At 42.9% G+C, this 25910-nt stretch overlaps 1 protein-coding gene across 4 annotated transcripts; it reads left to right on the top strand.

The window, feature by feature from the left end:
* Positions 1 to 25910, top strand: Anapc7 (anaphase promoting complex subunit 7). 4 transcript variants are annotated; one of them, XM_087198519.1, is made up of 12 exons: positions 1 to 209; positions 5088 to 5274; positions 7097 to 7216; positions 13179 to 13290; positions 13991 to 14144; positions 15358 to 15500; positions 17246 to 17363; positions 18244 to 18440; positions 21026 to 21250; positions 22309 to 22371; positions 23538 to 23688; positions 25242 to 25910. In XM_087198519.1, the coding sequence occupies exons 1-12, from the start codon at positions 109 to 111 to the stop codon at positions 25429 to 25431; spliced, it is 1761 nt and encodes a 586-aa protein (XP_087054645.1). In that variant the 5' UTR covers positions 1 to 108; the 3' UTR covers positions 25432 to 25910. The 4 variants fall into 4 exon arrangements, with proteins under 4 accessions (XP_087054645.1, XP_004843883.4, XP_087054644.1 ...); XM_087198518.1 differs by having other exon boundaries at positions 7 to 209; positions 5064 to 5274; XM_004843826.4 differs by lacking the exon at positions 22309 to 22371 and having other exon boundaries at positions 2 to 209.

Raw genomic sequence — 25910 nt, forward strand, 5'->3', positions numbered from 1 at the left:
ACCCCATGGACCCCGGCGACACCGCCATTTTGAATATTGCCTTAAAGGGTCTTCTACTGGCTTTTCGCGTCCCTGCCGTCGCCGCTACTCGCGGTGTTGCCGGGCAAGATGAATGTAATAGACCATGTGCGGGACATGGCAGCCGCGGGGCTCCACTCCAACGTGCGGCTTCTCAGCAGCTTGTTACTTACAATGAGTAATAATAACCCGTGAGTTGAGTCGGGGAGCGGCCTGGGGTTTAGGAGCGGGGGCTGAGGTGGTGTGGGAGGAGCCGGTAGGAAGCAGTGGTCTCAGGACCCCAGCTGAGGCTGCGGGGTCCGTGAGCGTCTCTGCAGGCGGAGCCAACTTGGGGCCTTCTGCGCGGAGGCTCTGAGGTCCTAGGGCCCGGGTTCGGACTACTTCCTGAGGCACCTGTCGGCGGGCGCAGCGACTGTCACTTTTCTGGGTCGAGTCTCCCCCCGAGCCCCGGCTTCTTCCCGAAGGACGTTTCCTTGCTGCCGCTCATAGAAACCTGGTCCCCTGGTTTTTTGTGGCTTCATCCCACATTTGAGATCGGTATTTTCCACCGAGTGACTCGCGAGGGTCCCTCCCTCTCGCCCCGCCCCGGCAAACCCCGGGCACCTGCAGCACCTTCGAAGGATTCACACGAGCTATAGGAGCAGTGCTACTTTCTTGTGTCACGTCTGCCGTGCATTGAGGCGTAGACGAAGCACAGGGCTTCTTTCAGCCTTAAGAGGGTAACCCTCTTTGGCTTGAAATCCTCCATTGCGCTAAAATTCTTTCCCGGGGCTCCTGAAGCCAAACATTCACCTTATTCTCTGTGTGATTCCATCGCCTGGCTCTGTCCAGGGTACTCCAGCCTCCCTGGCCAGAGCTCGTTTTCAAATGTGGGAGTTTTGCACTTGCTGCTCCTGATGCTTGGAGTCCTCATCTCAGCTGCTTCATTCAGATTTCAGGTCAGGTGTCCCTCCCAGGGATCTGTCTTTGACCTGAATTATCCCGTTCTCCTACTTTCCTATTCCGTGGACCTGTTTTGTTCTTTGAGTCATCTATTCAAGAAGCACAGTGCCTGTGTGTAGTCACTGAAAGTGCTAAAGAAATGTGTACAACCTCAGGGACGTGAAGTACTTTAACCAAGTTCACACATCCAGTGAGTCCCCTTGGGCTCCAGAATCTCCATTCTGTGCAGTGGAGTAGACAGTGTTCTGCCTCCAAATGGCATTATGATGGGGTCTTCTTTTCTGTGTTCCCATTACATTTGGCCAGCTCTAGAAACTGCTCTAGGTCAGAAAGGCCTGTGACTGCCTGAATGCAGCTACTGCTCCTGGTTCATTTCCATCACTGTGCTCTTGACCTCATAACAAGATGCATCATTTTACCACCATCTGCTTGGTGTTGACAATAAGGAGCACTGGTCTCAGTCAGCCTTCTTTGTTTATTCTGGAGCCTTCATTTGGTTCTGAGTGATCTGTCAAAGCATACAGTTTCCACTATTGGGGATTACTGCTCTTGTCATTACTCTTGCTTCAAAGCATACAGCTTCCATTTTGGGGATTAACACACCAGTCATTACTCTTGGTTCTTAAAGATGTTGCAAGATAGCTTGAAGCAGTTTGATTTTCTGGCTAGACTAAGTTGATATATGCTTTTTCATATTAGGTTATATTGGCAGTTACTTAGCTTCAAGAGGCATTTAAGTTCTGACCTTTATTATTTTGAAACTTCTTGAGTAGTCAGTACATACATTGTTTCTGCCTCCTTTTTTTTTTTTTTTTTTTTTTTTGAGATAGGGTCTTGCTATGCAGTTCAGGCTTGCCTTGAATTCATGATGTAGCTCAGGCTGGGCTTGAACCCAAAGTGATCCTCCTGCCTCAGCTTCCTGAGTGCTGGGATTACATGCCCCTGAGTCTTGAACCTCACCACTCTTTTCCTTCAGTGACAATAAGTATTAAAATTTTCATGTATCCTGCCAAAAATAATTTATGTGTGCATACATAGGCAAGTATGTTACAGTATGTAAATATGAGTGTTTTTTGTGGGCATAGTAATATTTTCTCTTTTTCTTTTTGTAGTACTAGTCATTGAACCCAGGGAATGCTGAGCTACAATATCTCCAGCCATTTTTTATTTATTTTTTGAAACAGGGTCTCACTAAGTTGCCCAGGCCGGTCTCGAACTTGTGATTCTTCTGCTTTAGCCTCCCAAGTAGCTGGGGTTACAGGTGTCCACCACCACACCTGGCTAATATTTTGTTTATCCAAGTATCAAATGCTTATTTCTCATTGCATACATGAAATCTTAGAGTTGGAATAGATCTTAAGCCATCTGGACTATACCTTTCACTCCTTAAATTTCCGTCCTAACTTTATATCCAGTGTTTAGCCTGTTTGTCATTCTTGTTTGTTTTTGTGCTGGGAATCAAACCCAGGGCCTCACAGATACTAGGCCAGCACACTGCCACTGAGCTATAATCCTCAGCCTTAAAAAAAAAACAAAGAAACCATAATAAACAATGTTGTGATGTAAAAAATAAACGAACATACAATATAACTACATACCATAGAATTCATCCTTTTAAAAATATTTTGTTGTTGTTTTGAGACAGGGTCTCTATAGTTCAGGCTAGCCTGAACTTGCAATGATCCTCCTGCCTCAGGCTCCTGTGTGCTGGGATTTATAGGCATGCAGCTGGCTTGAATTCATCCTTTTTTTTTTCGTACCGGGGATCGAACTCGGGACCTTGCGCTTGCAAAGCAGATGGCGGAACCACTGAGATAAATCCCTGGCCCTTGAATTCATCCTTTTTTTTAAAAAAAAAAGTACAGTTCAGGGCTGGAGATGTAGTTCAGTGGTGCCATGCCTGCCTGGCAAGCGCAAGGTCCTGAGTTCAATCCCTGCTGCTGCAAAAAACCCCCAAAATGTACAATTCTGTTCATTTTATTGTATTCACAAGGTTGTACATCCGTAGCCACTAATTCCAGAATGTTTTTAAGGATTTTGTTGGGTTTTGTTGGTGGTACTAGGGGATTGAACTCAGAACCTTGTGCTTACAAGGCAGGCACAGCACCACTGAGCTACATCCCCAGCCCTAAGGATTTGGTTTTTTTGAGGCAGGGTCTTACTATGTAGTCCAGGCTGGCCTTGAACTCAAGATCCTTCTGCCCTGCCTCAGCCTTTCAAGTGCTGGGATTATAGGCATCTACCACAATGCCGAGCCCAAAATGTTTTCATTACTCCCAAAAGAAACACATCTATCAGCAGTCAATACCTAGTCCCTCTTCTTTCAGCATCTACTAATTTATGGACCCTATTCTTGATATATTTGTGAGAAATTAACTGTCTACAATTCTTTGATTTATTTTTTACCTAGCAACACTGTAAACTCATCTAAATGTGGAAAGAAATAGAATTGGACGTTAAAAAATACGAGTTTCTCTATAAAGAATGGTTGCCAGGACCGGGTGTATAGCTCAGTGGTGGAGCACTTGCCTAGAATGCAGCACATTGTGCTCGCTTCAGCAGCACATATACTAAAATAGAATGCAGAACATTGTAGACAAAGAGAATGGCAGCCGGGGATTTAGAATGCTTGTGAGCACTATTTAAGGTTAGAGAAATAGTTTTGAAACATGCTGGTTCTTTCACATTGTCTTTACACCTCTGGCACTCAAAGAGATAAGAATGCTTTAAGTGCTAGTAAGATTTACATGTATGTGAGATTAAAAATAGATTTAGTCAAACAAGGTGAATTCCCTTTCCTCCCTTCTCTATCCTATTGGATATCCCATTTTATTCTTTTTTTTTTTCTTTTCCAGTATGGGAATTGAACTCAGGACCTTGAGCTTGCCAGGCAGGCACGGTGCCACTGAGCTAAATTCCTGGCTCCTCTATTCTTATATTGACATTTTCTGTAGTATTTGAGGAGTTTTAAGATTCGTATTCAGAGTGGTGAAGTTTTTATTTTCCAGGTCTTCAACCCTTCTTTGGTAATATTAAATTATTATGATCACTTTTCTTTGTCACTGTTGTCCTTTACACTTGTTATTAGCTGGGGATGGTGGCACATACCTATAATCCCAGCTGATCAGGAGGCTGAGGCAAGAGGATTGAAAGTTTGAGGCCAGTTTGGGCAATTTACTGAAAGCTTGTCTTAAAATAAAATTTAAAACCAGGCATGGTAACTCATGCTTGTTATTTTAGCATTCTGGGAGGCTGAGGCAAGAGGATTAGAAGTTCGGGCCCAGCCTTGGTAACCAAGCAACTTAGTGAGATCCTGCCTCAAGATGAAATAAAGGAAAGGTCCTGAGTTTGATCCCCGGTACCAAAAAAAAAAAAAAAAAGATGAAATAAAGGAAAAAGAAGGGCTGGGGATGTAGCTCATTGTGATGGCCCTGGGTTCTAGCCCCAGTACAATAATAAATAAATAGAGTCTGGTATGGTATAATCTTAGCACTTGGGAGGCTGGGGCAAGAGAATTGCCAGTTCAACACCAGTCTAGGCTACATAGTGAGTTCAGGGCCACCTGAACTACTTAGAACTGTCTTTTAAAAAAAGGAGGGCTGGAGATACAGCTCAGGTATAGAGTGGTTCAAGTGCTTGGGTTCAATCCCAAGTACCAGAACACACACAAAACAACCTTTCTGGGCTGGGGATTTAGCTCAGTGGTTCTCCCGCCTGCCTCACAAGCACCCAAGGTCCCAAGTTTGATACCCGGTACCAAAAAACAAAAAACAGCCTTTCAATGGGCAGTATATCAGACTGCTAAGATGGCTTAGATTAGAGAAGGAGAGAAAAAGATGTATCATGTTTTCTTTGTATAGCTCTGTATTATTGGATTTTGTTTATAGGTATCATTGCCTTTTTAGGAAGTAAGAAAAATGTATTATTTAAGTCTGTTAAGGTAGTATCCTAGATGTGTTCACCATTGTTTGTCTTACGCATACCCTTTTAGGGAGTAGTACTTAAGGTATTTAATTTTTTGTGAACTCGTTATACAAGGCTTTGTGCTAGGCTTCTGTGAACACTAAGGTGGTGTTTCTGACATTTCAAAATAACCCATGTAGGGGTATACTTTCTTTGTTTTCTAGTGAGTTGTTCTCCCCATCTCAGAAGTACCAGCTTTTGGTATATCATGCAGATTCTCTCTTTCATGATAAGGAATATAGGAATGCTGTGAGTAAGTATACCATGGCTTTACAGCAGAAGAAAGCCCTAAGTAAAACTTCAAAAGTGAGACCTTCAACTGGAAATTCTGCATCGACTCCACAAAGTCAGGTAATTGAAAATAGAATTGATTTTTGTTTTTGTTTGTTTTTTTTCTTTTCTTTTCTGGGCTTGAACCCAGGGCCTCGTGCATGCTAAGACAAGTGTTCTACCGTTGAGCTATACTCTGAGCCCCAGGATTAAACTAATTTAGATGATGGCTAAGATTAGACATAGAAAATGGTAAAATATGTAACTTAAAGGGGAACCAACTGAAGAGACAAAAACTACTTAGATAGAAGAATATGTTCAGTGAGTGATCTTCATCTTGTATTTCTCCTTATGTAAAACCTTTGCTTTCTGACACTGAATGGAAATCATGTATATCATCCAGATAGGATCATTCATAAAATAGCTAACATTAGCAAGGTGTGGTGGCACATGCCTATAGTCCCAGCACTCAGGAGGCTGAGGCAAGAAGATCTCCGAGAGTTCGAGGGCAGCTTGGACTACATATGAGTTCAAGACCAGCCTGAACTATATAGCAAGACTCCATCTCAAAAAAAAAAAAAAAAAAGTTGGGCCGGGGATTTAGCTCAGTGGTTTCGCTGCCTACTGCGCAAGTGCAAGGACCTGAGTTCGATCCCCGGTACCAAAAAAAAAAAAAAGCTAACATTTAGTTAGTATTCAATATATTAAGCACCATGCAAAACTTTTCATATGAATACATTGAATCATCATGGATTTATTTGGTTTTTTTGTTTGTTTTGTTTTGTTTGAGACAGTGTCTCGCTGTGTACTCCAGGCTGGGTTGAACTTGTGATGACCCTCCTGCCTCAGCCTCCTAAATGCTGCCATTATAAGCATGCACCACTATGCCTGATGTACTTATTTTTTTTTTTAATTTTGAGTCAGGGTCTTGCTATGTAGTTCAGGCTGGTCTTGAACTCACTATAGGTATATCTCAAGACTGGCCTCAGACTTGCTGCAATCCTCCTGCCTCAGCTTCCACCACACCCAGCTTGGTCTGTTTTTTTGTTTTTTTTTTTTGAGACAAAGTCTCTGTAGTTTAAGCTGGCCTGGGATTCCTTATGTAGCACAGGCTGGCCTTGAACTTGGGATTCTCTTATCTCATCCTCCTAAGTGCTAGGATTACAGTCTTATGCCACCATGCCCAGTTGGAATTTTTAAATAATTTGAAATCTATAGCTTATGTGCCTTTTAAAAGTGCAATTTTTCTTTTGTACTGGGGATTGAACTTGGGTCCTTGTGCTTACAGGGCAGGCGGCAGAACCACTGAGCTAAATCCCCAGCCCTTAAAGTACAATTTAATGGGCATAGTCACAAGATTGTGCAACCATCAGTACTGTCTAATTTCTGAAATTTTTCATAACCCTAAAGAGAGTCCCATGTTTTTAACACTCAGTCCACATTCCCACTCCTTTCCTCCCCTGGCAGTCACTAAGCTTTGTCTTTGATGTACTATCTCCTGGACATTCTGTATGAACGGAGTCATACACTATGTGGCCTTCTGTGTCTGGCCTCCTTCGCTTAGTATTTTGTTACTTTTAAGGTTGATCTATTACAGCATGAATCGGCTCTTTATTCCTTGTTACTGCCAAATATTCCCTTGTATAGATGTGCCACATTTTGTTTACCTATTGATTAGTTGAGGGACATTGATTCCACTTTTTGGGCATGAACAATGCTGCTGTGAACATTTGTGTATAAGTTATTTTCTGGATATCTGTTTTCAGTTCTCTTGACTATATCCCCAGGAACAGAATTCCTAGATCATATAATGATTCTGTGCTAACGTTTTGAAGAACTGCCATTCTGAAGAGATACAGAATGAATGCCACACATTTTGAAGAGATGTGTTCTTGTCTCCTAGTGTCTTCCATCTGAAATTGAAGTGAAATACAAAATGGCTGAATGTTATACAATGTTAAAACAAGATAAAGATGCCATTGCTATACTTGATGGGATCCCCTCAAGACAGAGAACACCCAAAGTGAGTTGAATTAACAGATTGCTATGAATTTTTCTCCTTCCCAGCCCTCCCAACCCTGCTTCTTCCATGTCTTCTCTTTGTGTTAGGAGGTCCATCTGAGCATTTTACTCATGACTGTAGCTCTCACTTTCTTCCTCTCTGAATAGGATAGGGGTTGAGAGAGGTGGGTGAATGACATTCTTAAGAGACGTTTTTTGGTACCAGGGATTGAACTCAGGACTTTGAGCTTTCGAGGCAGGCAGCAGCACCACTGAGCTAAATCCCCGGCCCCCTTAAGAGACTTTTAAAACTCAGCTGATGCACATGATAGCTGGACAGTACTACAAGTATATATTCTTTTTTCATTTCTTGCTATAGGGCATAGTGATTTGCAGAACACTTCCACAGCCAGATGTGGTGGTGAAAGCTGGGAATCCCAGCACTCAGAGGCTGAGGCAGGAGGATTGCAACTTCGAGCCCAGTCTGAACAACTTAATGACTTAGCAAGACCCTGTCTCAAAATAAATTAAAAAATGGATGGGGATGTAGCTCAGTATGAAGACCCCAGGTTTAATCCCTAGTACCACAAAAACAAAACAAAAAACTTCCGGGTAACAAAAACTTTTTTAGAGCTTCGTTTTTTGCATTCCATAGGTGTACTGATTTGATAATGAGAATGATTTTATTAATCCTGTCATTTTCATAGTCAAGGGTTCAAGACCTCTTTGTGCTTGTTTATGTGTGGAATATATGTTTGTGTTTGATTTGGCATCATATTACAGTAAAGAGTATACCTTTAACTCAAATCAAAAGATCTAGGGTCTTTGAATTTAGGGCATATGACCTATGTGCAGTGTGAGCTTGAGCAAGTTATCAATCTCTTAGCTTTCTTTTTTTTCCCTATTTATAAAGCGAGGATAATAGTGTTTTTTCTATATGCAAAAATACCTTCTTTTTTTCTTGCATGCTGTGGATCAAACCTGTGAGTATGCCAGTGTATGCCAGGGAAATGCTCTACCAGTGTAACTTATCAATGAGCTACATTCCTAGCCACACAGCCACCCCATATATACCCAAGGGCTTGCACACACTGGGCAGTTTTTAATAGACAGGGTCTTGCTGTGTAGTGCAGGCTGGCCTTGAACTCACAATCATCCTGCCCCATCCTTGCCAGTGCTGGGATGATAGTTATGCATCGTCATACTTGGCTGCCATAAAAATACTTTTTGAAGTACTGTTCTGAAAATAGTAAATTGGATGTTTATCAAAAAATTTTTTAAGTCTAGTTTAAATCTTTGCTATTAGGGTTGCATGTATTTTATATTCTGACATATAGTTTCATGTCACCTGTCCTTTTTATTTAATTATTTTTTTCCATACCAGGGATTGAACTCAGGATCTTGTGCTTGCAAGGCAGGCACAGTGCCACTGAGTTAAATCCCTGGCTGTTTCGTCCTTTTCATTTTTTGAAAAACTGTTGTGTGAAACTTGTGTTTAACAGTAGGGATTTTTTTTTTTTTGGTTCTGGGGATCAAACTCAAGACGTGCTTGCCAGGCAGGTGGGGTGCCACGGAGCTACAACCCCGGCTCAACAGTAGGGAATTTTTTTGGTAAGATGTCTGTATATCCTCCTACTCGTAAAACAAGGAATCTAAGCAATAGGGAGCTCAAGTATTTTAGTTAATACTTCATTTAAATGTTACTAAGTTTTAAAGGTCACCAAACTTGATAAAAAACGTATTTAAGACTTCCTCATATTAAGGAACTGATTACTATTTTGAGTGTTGGGGTGTGTCTGTGTATGCCTGCATGTTCGCACGTGTGTTGAGGATGGAACCCAGACCTCAAGCATGCTACACTTATGCTGTACCACTGGGCTGTAGCCCCAGCCTTATTTTCTGAGTTTTAAAACTAATATATTTCCTCAGTATATTTTATGATAGTGTCTTCTGTTAAACACACTTGGAAATGTATCATAGACTAACCTGTCTCGTAATAAACTTGAATGCCAGGGCTTTTTGTTTTTGTTTTGTTTTTTATTTTGAAACAGAGTCTTGTTAAGTTGCCCATGCAGGATTCAAACTTGAAATTCTTCTGTCTCAACCTCTCTCAATGCTGGGATTACAGGCATGTGTTACCATGTGTACATAGTTGGATGCTACATATTAAATTGTGTTCTAGTATCCTAGGAAAGTCTTCTTACCCTAAGAATAATTTTTTGTATATATGAAGAATATCTGTTGCTATAGCTGCTATACTTAATGTGTCTTTTTTTTTTTTTTTTTTTTTTTTTGGTACTGGGGATCGAACTCAGGACTTTGCACTTGCAAAGCAGGAGTGGTGCCACTGAGCTAAATCCCTGGCCCTGAGTCTTCCTTTTAGAAGAAGCCTTTTTTGCAGTACTGAAAGTTGAACCCAAGGGCTTGTATACACTAGGCAACTCTCTACCGCTCCACCCCTTTTTACTTATTTTTATTTTGAGATAGTGTCTTACTAAGTTGCCCTGCTGGGTCAAACTCCCCTTCTGCCTCAGCCTTCTGAGTATCTGGGATTACATATGTGTGCCATCACACCTGGCTCATGAAGCTGTTTTTATTATAAACATTGAATGATACTGGTACATGTTTTACTAGAAATATACCATAATTTCCTTCATAATGACTTGGAGGTATTTGGGGATATATTTTTGGAAAACGAGGAATGCAGAGAAACTTGGCTTTGTGGCATCCAGTGCTTGATGATTACAGCCATTGTTCTTGGAGGGACTTGAGTGTTTGTTAGGAGTACGTATCCTCCTTGAATTAGAGCTTGTGTAGACAGGAATAAGCAAACATGTGTCTCCAAAGTAAACCTATAACATTTGCAGTTTTCCTTCTTGTCAGGGAGTTAACTGTCTTCTCAGTCTGTGTAAAGGACAAGGAAGTGAGTCAGAATATGTCTAATTGAACATCTGTTGATGTATGGTAAACACCACACATGTTCCCTCACATTTTAAAAGAAAATTCCAGGGCCCGGGATATAACTCAGTGGTTCTGCCCCCTGCCTGGCAAGCACAAGATCCTGAGTTTGATTCCCCCCCATACCAAAAAAAAATGTCTAAAAGAAAATTCCAGTGTCAGATTATTATATTTTGGTAAATCTTCAACTTTTTAGAAGTAAACATACCAACACACAATTTCTCACTCACTTTTTAGAAAATGACTGCTTCTCTGTAACTGGTGGAATATGGCTTTCTAATTTTTCTAAGTAAAGATCTGTTTTAAGAATTGACTTTTTCACTCTGTAGTACTTGAAAAACTCATTCTTTCAGAGTGATAGTCAAGTAGCTTAAAGGAAATTTGGTATTTGTTGAGATTTATTTCTCTTTCTTTTTTTTTTTTTTGGTACCAGGGATCGAACTCAGGACCTTGTGCTTTCAGGGCAGGCTGTGGCACTACTGAGCCAAATCCCCGGCCCTCCCTCTTTCTTTTTGAAACAGGGGCTCTCCCAATTCAGTCTGGCTTTAAACTCACTATGTGGCCCAGGCTGCTGGTCTCGAATTTACAGCAATCCCCCTGCCTCAGCCTTCCTAGTGCTGGGATTACAGGTTGTTGAGATTTCATCAATTTGTTAATAACAAGCAGTCAAACTTTACTCTTGAAATGTTGATACTCTGGAGTTTTCCTTTAAGCACTTTCAAAATAGGTTAAAGTGGAATATCTGAGGCCACATAAAAATAGTTTTATTTCTAGTATTTTATTATTTCATTGCTTGAAGTAGTGTGGATTAATGCTATACTAAATTTTTGTATAATGTAGGTCCATAATTGGAACCGATGTTGTTTTTCAGAGCCAATCTTTTCTTAATTTTTTTTATCCAGTACTGAGGATGGGAACCCAGGGCCTTGCACATGTTAGGGAAGCACTGTACCACTGAGCTACATTCCCAGCTCTTTTTTGTTTGTTTGTTTTTTGTTTTTGAATTTTTGGTACTGAGGATCGAACTCGGATCCTTGCGCTTGTGCAGCAGGAGGCAGAACCACTGAGCTAAATCCCCGGCTCCTTTCCCAGCTCTTTTTTAAAATTTGAGGTGAGTCTGGCTGAGCTGCCCAGACTGGCCTCAAGCCTCAGCCTCCCAAGTAGCTGGGTTTACAGGCATGGGACACTGCACTTGGCTCAGAGCCGCCATTGTTTTTAGTGTTTACAATACAAAGAAGTGATGTTTGTTTTGGGGAATAAGTACATGCATATAACATAGTTTAATCATTTTTAAAGAGCTGTTCTTACTAAATATCTGTCGTGCCAAGCCACAGATAATTGAAGATATGGTGTAGTGGTACCTCGGTTCATGAACATTTTTGTTTGCAAACAGTTTGGTTCACAAACGGAAACGTTTAGCAAAATTTTATTTTTGTTTGCATCAGGTAACAAACATGACCACAGCCATCTTTCGTCCACAAACGCAAACGTGACCATCTTTTCCAAAATCATAAAACAAATTAAGTTTGTGAACTAAGGTAGCACTGTACTGAGGACTTTTTTCTTTTGTGCCACATGTTGACTGCTCCTGTTAGGTTAATGATTGGCCCAATCACTGTGTTGTGTTTAAGATGTATTTATTTTATTTTATTTTTAAAATTTGTTTTTTTATTTTATTTATTTATTTATTTATTTGGTACTGAGGATCGAACTTGTGTCCTTGCACTTGTGCAGCAGGCAGCAAAAACAATGAGCTAAATCCCCAGCCTCCTTTGTTTATTTTTGAGATAGCATCTCACTGTGTAGTTCAGGCTGGCCTTAAACTCACTATATAGCCCAGCCTGGCTTTGAATTTGCAGTGATCCTCTAGCCTTAGCCTCCAAGTGCTGGGATTTGCAGGCGTGTGCACCCACACCCCGAAAGAACTTTTAGTTTTAAATTGGTTTTTATTTTTGTTTTTTTTTTTGGTACTGGGGATCAAACTTGGGTCCTTGCGCTTGCGAGGCAGGTGGCAGAACCACTGAGCTAAATCCCCGGCCTTTTAGTTTTAAATTGGAACATTGTGCTTTTCTCTTTGTACTATTAAGAAGATCATATGCCCCTCCCCTGTCATTTCTATAGTCTATGAAACTTTTAGATATTCTCTAATTTTTCCTGTTGTGTATTTAGGAAGAATTGTTTTAAGATTGTTTTTCTAAGTTACATCTTTAAACTGTGCTAAAATGCTGATGTCTGCACTCACTGGATTTAAGTAGTGTAGCTAATCTCTGGATCATTGTCCCTCTAGAGGTCAATTTTTTTTTTTTTTTTGGTACCAGGGATTGAATTCAGGACCTTGCACTTTTGAGGCAGTTACAGTGCCAGTGAGCTAAATTCCTGCTCTTGGAGGTCAGTTTGAGTTTGATTTTTTTTTTTTTCTTTTCTTTTCTTTTTTTTTTGAGTTTGATTTTTGTAGCATTACCTTGGTGAATCAGACAGTACATCTAGGTCAAAGCTGTAGATGTTAGACCAGAATCTAGCCACTAGTCTGATTGTCAGAAGCCAAGTATTTTACTTCTGTGTGTATCAGTTCTTTTGGGGGGAGAATCAGTCTGATCCTTCTTAACTGGCCATGTCAAGAATTCCTCACTTTATTATGCCTTAATGTTAATTGAATTTAAATATGTAAAATTGAGCACTTTTAGAATAGTTTATCATCTTAAGATCAAGAAAGAATCAAGGTAACTAGAATTTTGGAACGTTTCTCATGTGAATGTGTCTTTTGGTTAAGTGAGGGGGTAATGTGACTTTCCTTTTAAGAGTTGGGAGGACCTAGGAAAAGCAAAGGTAGTAATATCTTCTTTGTTTTGAAGAATGGGGTTTGTCCTTTTTTTTTTTTTTTTTTTTTTTTTTGCACAGGGCTGTTGGTAGATTTTCCAGTAAAAAGTAGAATAGTAGCTGGTAATAAAAACCAGAACTTTTTCATGGTGAGATATTTTCTTGGCAGATGCACTTACTTTATTGTTCTTCATTTTTTATTTATACAGATAAATATGATGCTGGCAAACCTATATAAGAAGGCTGGTCAGGAGCGCCCATCAGTTACCAGCTACAAGGAAGTATTGAGGCAGTGCCCACTAGCCCTGGATGCCATTCTTGGTATAGATAATTTTCTACCATTTTCCTGGAGTGTTTCCTGTCAGATAGTAGTTCTCAATTCATGGGTGTACATTTGAACAGATTTTTTTTACAAAAGTTTCCTGCAAGCCAGGCATGGTGGTACACATCTGTGATCTCAGCACTGAGGGACTCTGGGGCAGGAGGATTGCCAGTTTGAGGCTGCCTGGACAACTTAGTGAGGCTGTTTCAAAATAAAAAATAGCCAGGCATGGTGGCACACACCCATAGTCCCACCACTCAGGAGGCTAAGGCAGTAGCATCACTGAGATCTCAAGGCCAACTTAAACAACATAGCCTGCCTCAAAAAACCATAAATGAATAAATGAAAAAAAGAGCTGCAGATACAGGTCAGTGGTAAAGCATTCCTGGGTTTGACCCCCAGTACCACCCCCCAAAAAAAATTCCCTACATTGTCACATATTGAATGAAGAAATATTAAATGATTTTTTGCAGCTGAGGGGGTAGCTCATGGTAGAGGATGTGCTTATCATTCTGGAGACCCTCGGTTCCATCCACACCACCAAAAATTGATAATTAAATTATGGTCTTTCTATTGCATGCATGTTGATCAGAATAGGGCAGGGATTGCCTTCCAACCTGCGAAAGTGTAGCTTGTTCTTGCACTGTGGAAGAGGGATGATGTTCCTTACCTTCTTTGCCCTGCTTTCTGTTGGGTTAGGTTTGCTGTCCCTTTCTGTAAAAGGTGCAGAGGTGGCATCGATGACAATGAACGTGATCCAGACCGTACCTAACTTGGACTGGCTGTCTGTGTGGATTAAGGCATATGCCTTTGTGCACACTGGTGACAACACAAGGGCAATCAACACCATCTGGTGAGAGCCACAGCATTGGTTCAGTATTCTCCTGTCTGGGGGTCTCGTGCTTACATTAGCAGTACAGAAAAATGCGACACTTAGTGGGTTGCAGTCAGTTACCTTTGGGTTGTGTTGCTCTTGTGATGTCCTGAACCACTGAGAACGTAATTGTCTCTGCTGGGAACCCGTAAAATGTAAAGCTGGACTGAACTTGTTTGTGGGCATGCAAAGGTCATCCCCCTTCAAGAGTAGCCTGAGACCAAGAAGAATTTAGCAACTTAATGAGACTTTTTTGTTACGTTTTTAAAAAAAATTTATTTATTTATTTATTTATTTATTGGTACCTGGGATTGAACTTGGGTCCTTGCGCCTGCACAGCAGGCAACGAAACCACTGAGCTAAATCCCTGGCCCTTTTGTTATGTTTTTAAATAAAGACTTGAGGATGTAGTTCAGTGTGAAATTCTGGGTTCAATCCCCAGTACTACCAAAAAAAAATGAATGCCATGGTATGCTATGCTCAAACCTGGAAGAAACCTTTCTAGTCTCCTCACAAATGTAACAAATGTAGTTTATTGTGGCACCTGGGCTTTCTTTTTGGGGGGGGGTGTCTTTCTTTTTATTCAGATAAAGTCCTAAGACAAGAGGCTGGGGTTTTGTTTGGTAAAGAGTCAATAGTTGAGTAATAAGTAGCTGTCACTTTTGAATGACATTCCGTTCAATACTATGTATTTTTTTTTGTCCTCTGAAAAACCATAACTAGAAAGTTTTTAGGTAGGGAACGATATCTGATTTATTTACTTTCCTAAAGAATGTAACTTTTCAAAAACAGTAAACTCAGAATAAAAAATAATCTAGTGTACACAGCTTAAAAGTTTTTTTAGCCAGACATTGTGGTGCATACCTATAATCCAACACTCAGGAGGCTAGGACAGGAGGATCACCACAAGCCAACGTGGTCTACATAGCAAGTTCAAGGCCAGCCTACAATATACAGCAAGGCCTAATCTCCAAAAAAAAATTTTTTTTATTATAAAAAACACAGAAAAGAAAGTAATGTCTATATGGTAGTCTCCCAGATTCAACAACTAAGTATTTTTAATAGATTTTTTTTTTTGGTACCGGGGATCGAACTCGGGATCTTGTACTTGCAAGGCAGGCAACACAACTACTGAGCTAAATCCCTGGCCCATTTATAATAGATTTTAAAGTTCATTGTTTAATATCTTAAGTTCACTAGAGAAAAAGTCCTTGTTGCGAGATAATGTGGACTTGCTGGGAAGCTTAGCAGATCTGTACTTCAGAGCTGGAGACAATAAGAACTCTCTCCTCAAGTTTGAGCAGGCTCAGATGCTGGACCCTTACCTGATAAAAGGTGAGTAATTCTTGGGGCAGGGCAGGAGGGGCTAGAGGGGCAGATCAGAGAAGACAACAGGAAGTATAGTGTGAACTGATACTGCTTTTCAGAGCAGGGTTTTAAGATTTATTATAGTAGTCTTTTTTTTAGGTCCTGGCACATGTCTCTAACACTTTGGTTATTTCATTTTGAACAGTTATTTTTGCTTGAGTTTAAGTGTCATCTCCTTGCACACTATTATTTGGCTTTTTTTCTTTTGGAGGGAGTCATAGCCCCTCCTTATGAATTATAAATTTATGATGTGCGAGACTGAGGATTTGGATGACAACCCCAGAACTGTAATATCCTTTTAAGGAGTTTTACATGTCCTTTGTATAAATACAAGGGATAAGGGAACACCTGTTAAAGGGATAAGGTGCCAGTGCATGGCTGTAATCCCAGCACTTGGGAGGCTGAGGCAGGAGGATTGCCCTGAGTTTGAGGCCACCCTGAACTACATAGTGAGACCCTGTCTCCAAACACCCGCCCACAAAAACAAAACGAGAAAAAGCTATGTGTGTCGGGGAGTAAGGTAAGTAAAGGCAGTAATTAGTAGCAAACAACAGAAGATTGCTCTGATGGAGTAAGGACAGGGACTTCACAGGTTGGCTGGTGGGTGACTGGCCATGTGCGGAGTGTGAGTGCTCAGGAATAGTGGGAACTGAGATCAGATAAGCTCATATCTGTTTGTAAAGGCCCAAAAAATGCCATAAGGAAAATATGCCTCATGACAATAGTTTTGTAGACTGTAGAGAGATTGAGCCAGGGAGTGGACCTTCACAGGCACACAGATGAGAGCAGATACAGGATGATGAATTTGTTTGTGTGCCCACCCTCCTGCCTGGTGCTTATTCTTCTTCTCCATGCTGCCTGTGCCCATGATGAAAGTGTTCTAGAAGTGCTGTCTGGGGGCAATGGCAGCTTGGACTTGGAAGCTCAGTCCCAAGTCGAGGGCCCAGTGGGGTGTTGCTGTAATCTTGATTTGAGAGGAGTTTTCATGGGAGTCTGAAGGAACAGCAAGGAATGAAGGATGGTGGTGTGAGGGGCTGATGGGCCTTTCTGTAGACCTGAGGGAGAGGGGCTGGAGACGTGGGGTGTGTGGAGGGTGGTGCTCTTGAAGGAACTGCAGTGGACCCTTGACTTACAAGCTTGATCAGTTCCCAACCAGCTCAAGTTGGTTGTAAGTCAGTACAGCTGAGATCTGGACATTTACCTGGGTACACGCTATAGATAACAAGAGACAGATGAATCTCCCATTAACCCAGTTAACTCAAGTTGTTCGTGTGTGTTTTCCTGGAGTCAGCCAACTTGTGAGAATAACCTGTCCTTTTCACCAGCGCAAGTGTGTGTCCTCACTGCCAAGAGCTCCTGGGAGACAGCACTTACTTGATGCCTTTTTTGGGCCTTTTCTGATTATGAGCTTAGGATAGCTGTGTATATTACACCACAGATATAGGGACGGCAGTTCATGAAAAAACAGCTTTTCAAATTGTGAGGCTGGTCTTTCTGCTCCTTTGCCTCATTTTGGGTGGGCTTTGCTTCTTAATGGTCATTTTGTAGCAAAGTGCCAACACTGGTGGGAGGAGCCCATGATGATGGAAAAGGATCGAATTCTGCAGCAGCTGGGACTTCCACTTGGGCTCTGCTTAGTGGTTCCTGCTCCTTTGTTAAGGATCCTGCTTCTTTAATGAAAGAACCTCCTCTCGTCACGTCCTTCCTTTTAGGAATGGATGTGTATGGCTACCTCCTGGCACGAGAAGGGCGGCTGGAGGACGTGGAGAACCTCGGCTGCCGCCTTTTCAATATTTCTGATCAGCATGCAGAGCCCTGGGTGGTCTCTGGGTATGTTTGTGTGTTTACCTTCCTCTCCAGTTTTTTTTTTTTTTGGTACCTTGGATCGAACTCGGGTCCTTGTGCTTGCACAGCAGGCGGCAAAACCACTGAGCTAAATCCCTGGCCCTCCTCTCCAGTTTTCATTTGATTCTTTAAGCAATGGTGGTTTCTCTAAAGAGGTTTAAGAGGTAACCAGAACTGGATCAAATCATGCCTTGTGACTTTAGATGCACATGCACCTCTCTGAATCTGTTTCTTATTTGAAGAAGGGGTTACTAACCCCTGCTTCTAGAGGTGGCACAAATGGGGATAGTGAACACCACCCAGCGACAGGGTTAGAGCTGCTCCTTATTGGTTCAGAGCTGGGTGTAGCTCACTCATAGGGGCTCACCTAGCACATGCAGGGCCCTGGGTTTGATCCCCAGGACCACAGAATAAAAGTAAATAAACCTATGTTGTAATTGAGCTGGTTTTACAAATCCTTCAGATGTCTCTCAGCTCATAACTTATCTAGATTGGCAGGCTCTTTTCCATAATTTTTCCTTTCAATGTCAAGCTTTCTGCTTTAAAGGTAAATATTTAGCCATGCATGGTGGTGTATGCCTATAATCGTAGCACTTGGGAGGCTGAGGCAGGAGGGTTGCTGCAAGTTCAAGGGCAGCCTGGGCTACATAGTGAGACCCTGCCTCAAAAAAAAAAAAAAACAAACTTAAGGTGAATAGTTAGTCAATTTTGGTTTATTTTGCTTTTTCGCTAACAGGTTATAGTCATGAGTGTGGTTTGTAATAAGAATCGTGTATTAAGACCTTCTCTTTGATTTATGGATGCAGCTTCTTCATAGTCCTGTCAAATAACTTCTAATGTCCGTCCCCACCCCCCCACCCTCCAGGTGTCATAGCTTCTATAGCAAACGCTACTCCCGGGCCCTCTACTTAGGAGCCAAGGCGATTCAGCTGAATAGTAACAGTGTTCAAGCCTTGCTACTGAAAGGAGCAGCACTGAGGAACATGGGCAGAGTCCAAGAAGCAATAATCCATTTTCGAGAGGCCATAAGGCTTGCACCTTGTCGCTTAGATTGTTACGAAGGTAAGTGTGAAGTATGAATCCGCAGGCAACTGCACTCAGATGAAAGGTGTCAGTAGGCCAGCATCTCCCAAATGTTGTATATTAGAATCGCCTGGGGAAGCTTTTAAACCTTCAAGCTGATCAAGCTGCCAGGTGCCCGTGGCAGGGGCGGGGGGTTTGGTGGGGTGGAGCACAGGAACTGTAGATAGGCACTGATGGTTTCTGAAGATCCCCCCCTCGTGCCATTATGCAAACTAGTTTGGGAATTACTGCATTAGGGCTTTCACTAGAATTTCTCCCCATCCCTTTTTGTATCTTTTTTTTTTTTTTTTTTTTGTAGTTTTTGGTAAAGGGTTAGTTGGGATAGGTACTTGGTCCTTTTTTTCCCACTTCAAACGTGGCCAGGTGATTAATGAGAATCTCTGTCAGGCGCTGTGCTAAATTTCTTGGTTATGTCTTTGTTCTCTTCACAGTTGTCTTATTTGAGTCAGAGATACTGCTCAAAAGGTAACTGCCAGGAGGCAGTGTGGGCTACGGGAACCAGTCTGTCCATTGTGACCTTCAGAGTGGGCACGACTGGGGTCCAGCTTGGTTTTGTTATGTAATGCTTTAAGTTCATGTGAACTGACCCTAGGAGTTCAAAGGAGCTGTGCCAGCTTCAGCAGCACTTGGTGACTCAGTCACAGACATTAAAATAGATCTAGAAGATGCAGTTCCTCTAAAACATATTTTTATAAGAATTTAAAAATAAACCTAGGAATCTAGGAGTGATTTGCTCTTAACAGGAAGATAAGTTCAAATCTGAGAAACAAAATTTGGATATTGGGGGAAAGAACAAATCTGCTTGTATAGACAGAGCTATGCCTGTTGTGGATTTGTGTGGGGAAAGGAGGTTGACTTTGATCTTGAAAGAACTCTAGGGAACTAAGCCTCTGGCTTGAGGCTAACCTTTTTTTTTCTTTTCTTTTTTTTTTTTTGGTACCGGGGATCGAACTCAGGTCCTTGCGCTTGCACAGCAGGCGGCGAAACCACTGAGCTAAATCCCCGGCCCTTTTTTATCTTTTTGAGACAGGGTCTCCACTATATAGTTCAGGCAGACCTTGAACTTGCTGTGTAGCCCAGGCTGGCCTCAAACTCATGGCAATCCTCCTGCCTCAGCCTCCCAAGTGCTGGGATGACAGGTGTGCACCACCACGCTCAGCAGAGGTTAACTTCTTGATCTTGCAACTGTAGCTTCCCTAGTCTCCCAGCAGCACTGATCGTGCTAACTCCATTTTTTTTTTTTTTTTCCCTAACTCCTTTCTGCCACATACCTGTTTCACCTGAGTCAGGGATGCTGGTGGGTAACTCTGCTACCACAGTGCTTGGTTGAGGGGTGTTGGAGGAGTTCAGGCAGAGGACATTCCCCAGTTGGCCAGGGAAGCCTCATGGGCTGCCTTCCCTCTAGCTGTTGTGTGGAGGTTGGATTGGGGTAACTCTGGTTATGCCCTTTGGTGGTCTCCAATGGCACTCCCTTCCTTTGCCGGTGGACACCCTTCATTTGTGAAGGATAGTCTGTGTGTGTGTGTGTGCACATGTGTGTGTGCGTGCGTGCATGCGCTCATACTTGCATGCGCCACTGGGCCTTGGTGTGCTAAGGTCATGCTCTGCCACTGGGCTGTACCCTAGCCTGTGAGATGGATTCTTTAATTTTCCTTCCAGAGTTGCAGTGGAGCTTTAGCAGGGAAGTAAAACTACGCAGTGAGTAGTTGCAAACAACTGTGTTTGGAATCTCACGTGTTGCCCTTAAGAGTTAGGTAATTTCTGGTTAAGTAACCAAAGTGTGTGGAAGAGCATGCACAAAATGTTATAAATGCTGCTAGGATGGAGGAGTATGCAGAGAGAATCTGCCAGGAATTGTGTGGGTTTGGGGTTTAAGCTGTTTTTCTGTTTTGATGAGTGCATTGTGCTAAAAAGTTCTTCCTCTGTTCTCAACTTCTTGGCATGAAGAATTGAGTTCACTTTTCTTGAAGTGACCCCGTAGAGCATTTTGCTTTTGGGATGAAGAGAGATTGGACCTCCCAGTCTCATTATATTGGGTCCATCTGCTGTAAGTGCTTTCCTTCCAGTGTAGGGAAGCCCTCAGCAGGTGCCTTTGAGATAGCTTTTTGGTTTCAGATGGAAGAGTCTTCCTTTCTTCCTACATGGCTTGGTAGCAGGTTCTTTAGTTTGTAGAACTAAAACTTTGGGCCTGCCTTTGGCCTACAGGTGACTGAACACAGCTGGAAATAATGGCTGAAGAGGCAGTGGAACCTTGGTATCATTGGAAACTCATCTTTCACTGCTTTAATCTTCATACTCTTGCATACAGCAGAGTAATGATTAGTGTCACATTTGTTCTTTAGCCTTCAGATGGGCTGCGCATAGGCTGCCGTTTCCATTGCTAACGGGAGGTGCAGTTGCAGGACAGGTGCTCTGTTCCATCAGTGTGGCCTCCAGTCCAGTCTCACCATTGCTGTTCTGTCTGGCCTGCCCTAGGTCTGAAACCTTGCAGTTTGGGGCACTCTCAGCATGGAAGCACAGCTTGAGATGGTAATGTGACTGAACTTTGTTTTGATTTTTTTCAGGTCTCATCGAGTGTTACTTAGCATCTAACAGTATTCGAGAAGCAATGGTAATGGCAAACAATGTTTACAAAACTCTAGGTGCCAATGCACAGACTCTTACTCTTCTAGCCACTGTTTGTCTGGAAGACCCAGTCACACAAGAGAAAGCCAAAACTCTGTTAGATAAAGCCCTGACCCAGAGGCCGGACTACATTAAGGCTGTGGTGAAAAAAGCAGAACTACTTAGTAAGTATCTTATTTTTTGCCCAGTTCATCATTGATATTTGTAAAACCAAATCTCAGTTGGACTCCCAGCCCCAGCTGGTTACAGATGACCAGACAACTGTGTTTTTTGCATTCGATCTGAGCCTACTACAGTTGGTTTATATTTAGCACAACCAAAATGTAGCTGGCTAGACCTGCTTAGACTAGCTGAAACCAGCTAAAATTGATTAGTTTCTAGTTAGCTCTCTCTGTCTGATGTTAGTTGTCCTCAACTAGTGTAGCTAACTGATTTTAGCCAGTTTAAACTGGTTGTTTTTGGCCGGGGATTTAGCTCAGTGGTTTCGCCGCCTGCTGTGCAAGTGCAAGGACAGGAGTTTGATCCCCGGTACCAAAAATAAATAAATAAATAAATAAACTGGGTTTTTTTTGGTACCGGGTATCAAACTCGGCCTTGTACCTGTGAGGCAGGCTAAGCGCCACTGAGCTAAATCCCCAGCCCCTAAACTTTTTTTGAGCTATCTGGATTTTCTAACTACTTTACTTTTTTAGTGTCTATCTATCTATCTTTGTGGTACTGGGGATTTAACCTAGGGCCTTTGCACTACCACCCTGCTCTTTTTTATTTTTATATTTTAAAATTTTGAGACAGCGTTTCATTAAGTTGCCCAGGCTGGGTTCATTCTTGTGACCCTCCTGATTCAGCCTCCCAGAGTACTAGGATTATGGGCATATGCCACTCTTCCTGGTGGGTGTGTGTGTAAGAGTAGGAAGAATTTATTGAAAGATAGCTTCTGTCTAAGAGAGACAGAAGGGAAGCCGGAAAATGGTTTACCTAGCGACCCTGCTTCCTCGAAAGCACAAGGACCTGAGTTCCATTCCCAGTACCAAAACAAACTTGTCAAAGGTGTTTCTTGTTTGTTTGTTTGTTTTGGTACCGGGGATCAAACTCGGGTTCTTGCACTTGGGAGGCAGGTGGCAGCACTGCTGAGCTAAATCCCTGACCCTCTCAAAGATGTGTTTGTTTTTTTGGGGGGGGGGGTACCTGGGATTGAACTCAGGACCTTGTGTTTGTGCGGCAGGCGCTGGAACCACTGAGCTAAATCCCCGCCCCTCAAAGATGTTTTATGGGACAAAGCCACAAGGTGAGGTGGGTTCAAGGTGGAATAAAACTATAGTCAACTAGTAAGATTGCAAGTACAGTTGCTTAGGTAATATGGCTGCAATGAGAAATCACGAGGTGGATAAAACTATGATCAATAAGATTACAGTAAGTATAGTCGCTTAGGTAATATTGATTAAATGGGGATCCAGTGGGGAAGCAAGTCACATAGCAAGCATATAAGAATTTTCAGTCAGGGACCTTTCCTGGAAGGGGTGGATAAGATCTTGGTCCCCCACTGAGATGATTGATACCTATTTAGAATATCAATCACTACTATTCATCCTGGGTGTGATAGTTTCTCTTCCCTTACAATGCTGGCCTTCAGTGAATGTGTCTTGATTGTCCATGTTGGCTCCTTGCATCCCAGCCCTAACTGCCTACAAGACATCTTATTAACTTGCCTATCTATAATACTCCCCGTTCTGAAGAAGTACCCCTAACTGCCATGAGGGGGCAAAGAGCGAAGACCAAGATCGTTCTGGGTACTTCCTATTTTTTTTTTAATTATAAGAAAATTTTAATTTTGGGTCACAGTTCTTGACCAAGATCAAGAAGCCACGTCTGGTGATGGTTTTCTTGCTGTTAAGAGTCCTGAGGCAGCACAGGGTGTCCTGTTGTGAGGGATGAAGAGTATACCTTGTGTCCCTATTTAGGAGATTTATGATGATCTCCTGGATTTGGGCTCATCGGCAGATAAAATGCATTTGGCTTTTTCTCTGAACTAGGGTTAAGAATACATTTCATAGATTCCCTCGGGCTTGGACTGCCGGTGGTACACGCGTGACTGTTCTGTCAGGCGGCACTTGTACCACTGGGGGGGAAGTGGTACAGTCATGGATGGACAGTCACACACGCATCCCTGCTGGTTCAAGCTGCCCCGCAGTGAGACACAAATTATAGCCCTGCTGCAAACGTGTTAAAAAGTTAGATCTCAAAAGAAAAAGTTCTCAAGCTGCACGTTTCCTAACAAAATAAGAATTGAGATGCACTTGCTCTTGCTCTGTCACACCGTCATTCCCTCGAGGATGTCTGCTAAGAAGTCATCAGATTGTGGTGGTTGGTATGGTTTTATGTATATGAGCTGAGCTGGGAATATATTTTCAAAATGCTGTTGAAGTAAGACAGTAAGGGTCTTTTTCTTTTCAGGCAGAGAACAGAAATATGAAGATGGAATTGCTTTGCTGAGAAATGCACTGGCTAACCAGAGTGACTGTGTCCTGCACCGCATCCTAGGAGATTTCCTCGTAGCTGTCAATGAGTATCAGGAAGCAATGGACCAGTATAGTATAGCACTAAGGTAGGCACCGCGCCTCCTGCGGGAAGGTCACAAGGAGGGTAGAGGCAGCAGCCAATGCAGGGCCGGTGATCCGACAGCGCGCACACACTGTGCCCACAGCTGAAAACAGAACAGTAATAGCAATGGCAGGAAAATGATAGAACTGTTTCACTCATAACCCACACCTTTACAGCATCCATGTTCATTTGTGTAGATCTTCCTGTCCTTGCCCACACACATACATACTTTTATAGGGTTATTCTGCATATATATTTTCTATCCTACTTTTTCAAATCAGAGTATTGTAAGTACTTTCCTGTGTTTCTAACTACTGTAGTAGTTGAGAACTTGAGTTCGAGTTTGAATGCTACCTTCACTCTCATCTTGGGCGTGTTACTGAGATTTCCTCGTCTCTGACCACTTCATGGGATATTCAGTAATTGAGGATTAAATGATTATTCCATGTGAAGCTCTTGGCACTGTGCCTGGTACATAGCAAATATGAAATAAATAGCGGTATTTGTACTGTTCAGTACAGCAGTGCTTTCTTCGAGGGTTGTCTGTATCTGAAGTCATGGTGAGGGGCTGTGTGTAATCGGGTCTGGTCACATCCGCCCCCTGCTAGTCACAGACAGTTGAGCAGCACTGTGCTCCTGGCGTCTTGGTGAACACTGGGGCTGCTGTGCTGCCTGGAGCTCTCAGAGGCAGCGGGTGCCTGGCCACAGCAGAGGAGAAGACGTGGGGGTTCAGAGGACGAGAGCTCCAGGTGCAGGTGAGAGCTGCACAAAACATCTCTGAGCAGGAGATGTGACAGATGAACCTACGTGTATGTGAAAAAGAACAGGAATCCAGTGTGGGTTTTGGCTGCTTTTGGGAAGTCCAGAAACAAGTGAAAAAAATTTTAAAAACAGACTTTGATTAGAGGTGGGATTTGCTGAGAATGGGACAGTTGGCTGGATTGGGTGGTCATGAAGTCAAGAGGAGAATGCTTAGAAGCCAAATAAATGTTCTGGAGGCGCCGAGCCTGGCAGGGTTTGGCACATGCGATGCACATGCCTGGGTAGGGGCAGCCTCGGGGCCTGGGTCGGAGCTAGGAGCTTAGAAGTCAGTTCCATGGTGCAGCACATTTCTGGGTGACAGCCGAGATCTGCTGCTGGCATGTTTCATTGCGTTATTGGAACACGGAACAATTGACCTGCATGAAGAATAACTTTTTTGTAATGCCATGGCTCAAACTCCCCTATTTAAAAAAAATTACATTTGAATTTTTCTCTCTGTTTGCTGGTAACCTCCTTTAGTGGGATGCTAGGGGCAACAGGTGTGAAAAAGTTTAAGAAATTTGTGAAGGAAAACTCAAATTGAGAACTCAAAGAATTAGGAAAGGATGCCTTTTTTTCACTTCTGGCATGGACTGCCTCAGTCCAGCCTTGCAAGCTGGAGTGGTCCAGAGAGGCCAGGGGTTAGCGTTTCCTCTGCGATCGTACTCATTTCACTGCTGGCCGGCTAGATGACAAATCAGCCCACGAGAAGCAAGGCAGAGATTCAGGCCTCTCCTCTGTTTTGTTGTCCCCTAGTTTGGACCCCAATGACCAGAAGTCTCTAGAGGGGATGCAGAAGATGGAGAAGGAGGAGAGTCCCACGGATGCCACTCAGGAGGAGGATGTGGACGACATGGAAGGGAGTGGGGAAGAAGGGGACCTGGAGGGCAGCGACAGTGAGGCGGCCCAGTGGGCCGACCAGGAGCAGTGGTTTGGCATGCAGTGAGGGACGCAGCCACCTCTCCCAGTGCTCCTTGGACCTGAGCTCTGGCTGGGACTTCATGTGACCACTAAATGAGCCCAGCCAGCCTTCCACGTACCTCCATCCTTCCCTGCTTCCCAGAGAGGACGGAGGAGACCCCGAGTCCGCAGCCTCTTGGGCCTGCAGGAAGGGGCCTTTGATACGCCAGCTGCCGCATCCAAAAGCTCGAGGACTAAATGGGGACTTGTGTTTGACCTAGATGGGTTTGAAGGAATGGCCCACTCTCCCCACAAGGCTGGAGGCTGGCCTGTTCCCAGAAGTCATCTTTCTGGTCTGTCCCCTACTGACCGGCCTGCCCTGGTAACAATGCCTTAAGCCAATGAAGTTTTCCTCTCTGCCATGGCTGGCGCCTCGCCTCGGTCTGGGCCATCTTGAGAAGTAGGCGTGACAGGAGTGTGACCAGGATGCACGGGTAGCTGCTAATAAACTGGTTTGTGCAGTCA

Source organism: Heterocephalus glaber, unplaced genomic scaffold (genome assembly GCF_053883595.1).
Source record: "Heterocephalus glaber isolate CG9 unplaced genomic scaffold, H.glaber_assembly_v1.0 deba00001687, whole genome shotgun sequence".
NCBI lineage: Eukaryota > Metazoa > Chordata > Mammalia > Rodentia > Bathyergidae > Heterocephalus > Heterocephalus glaber.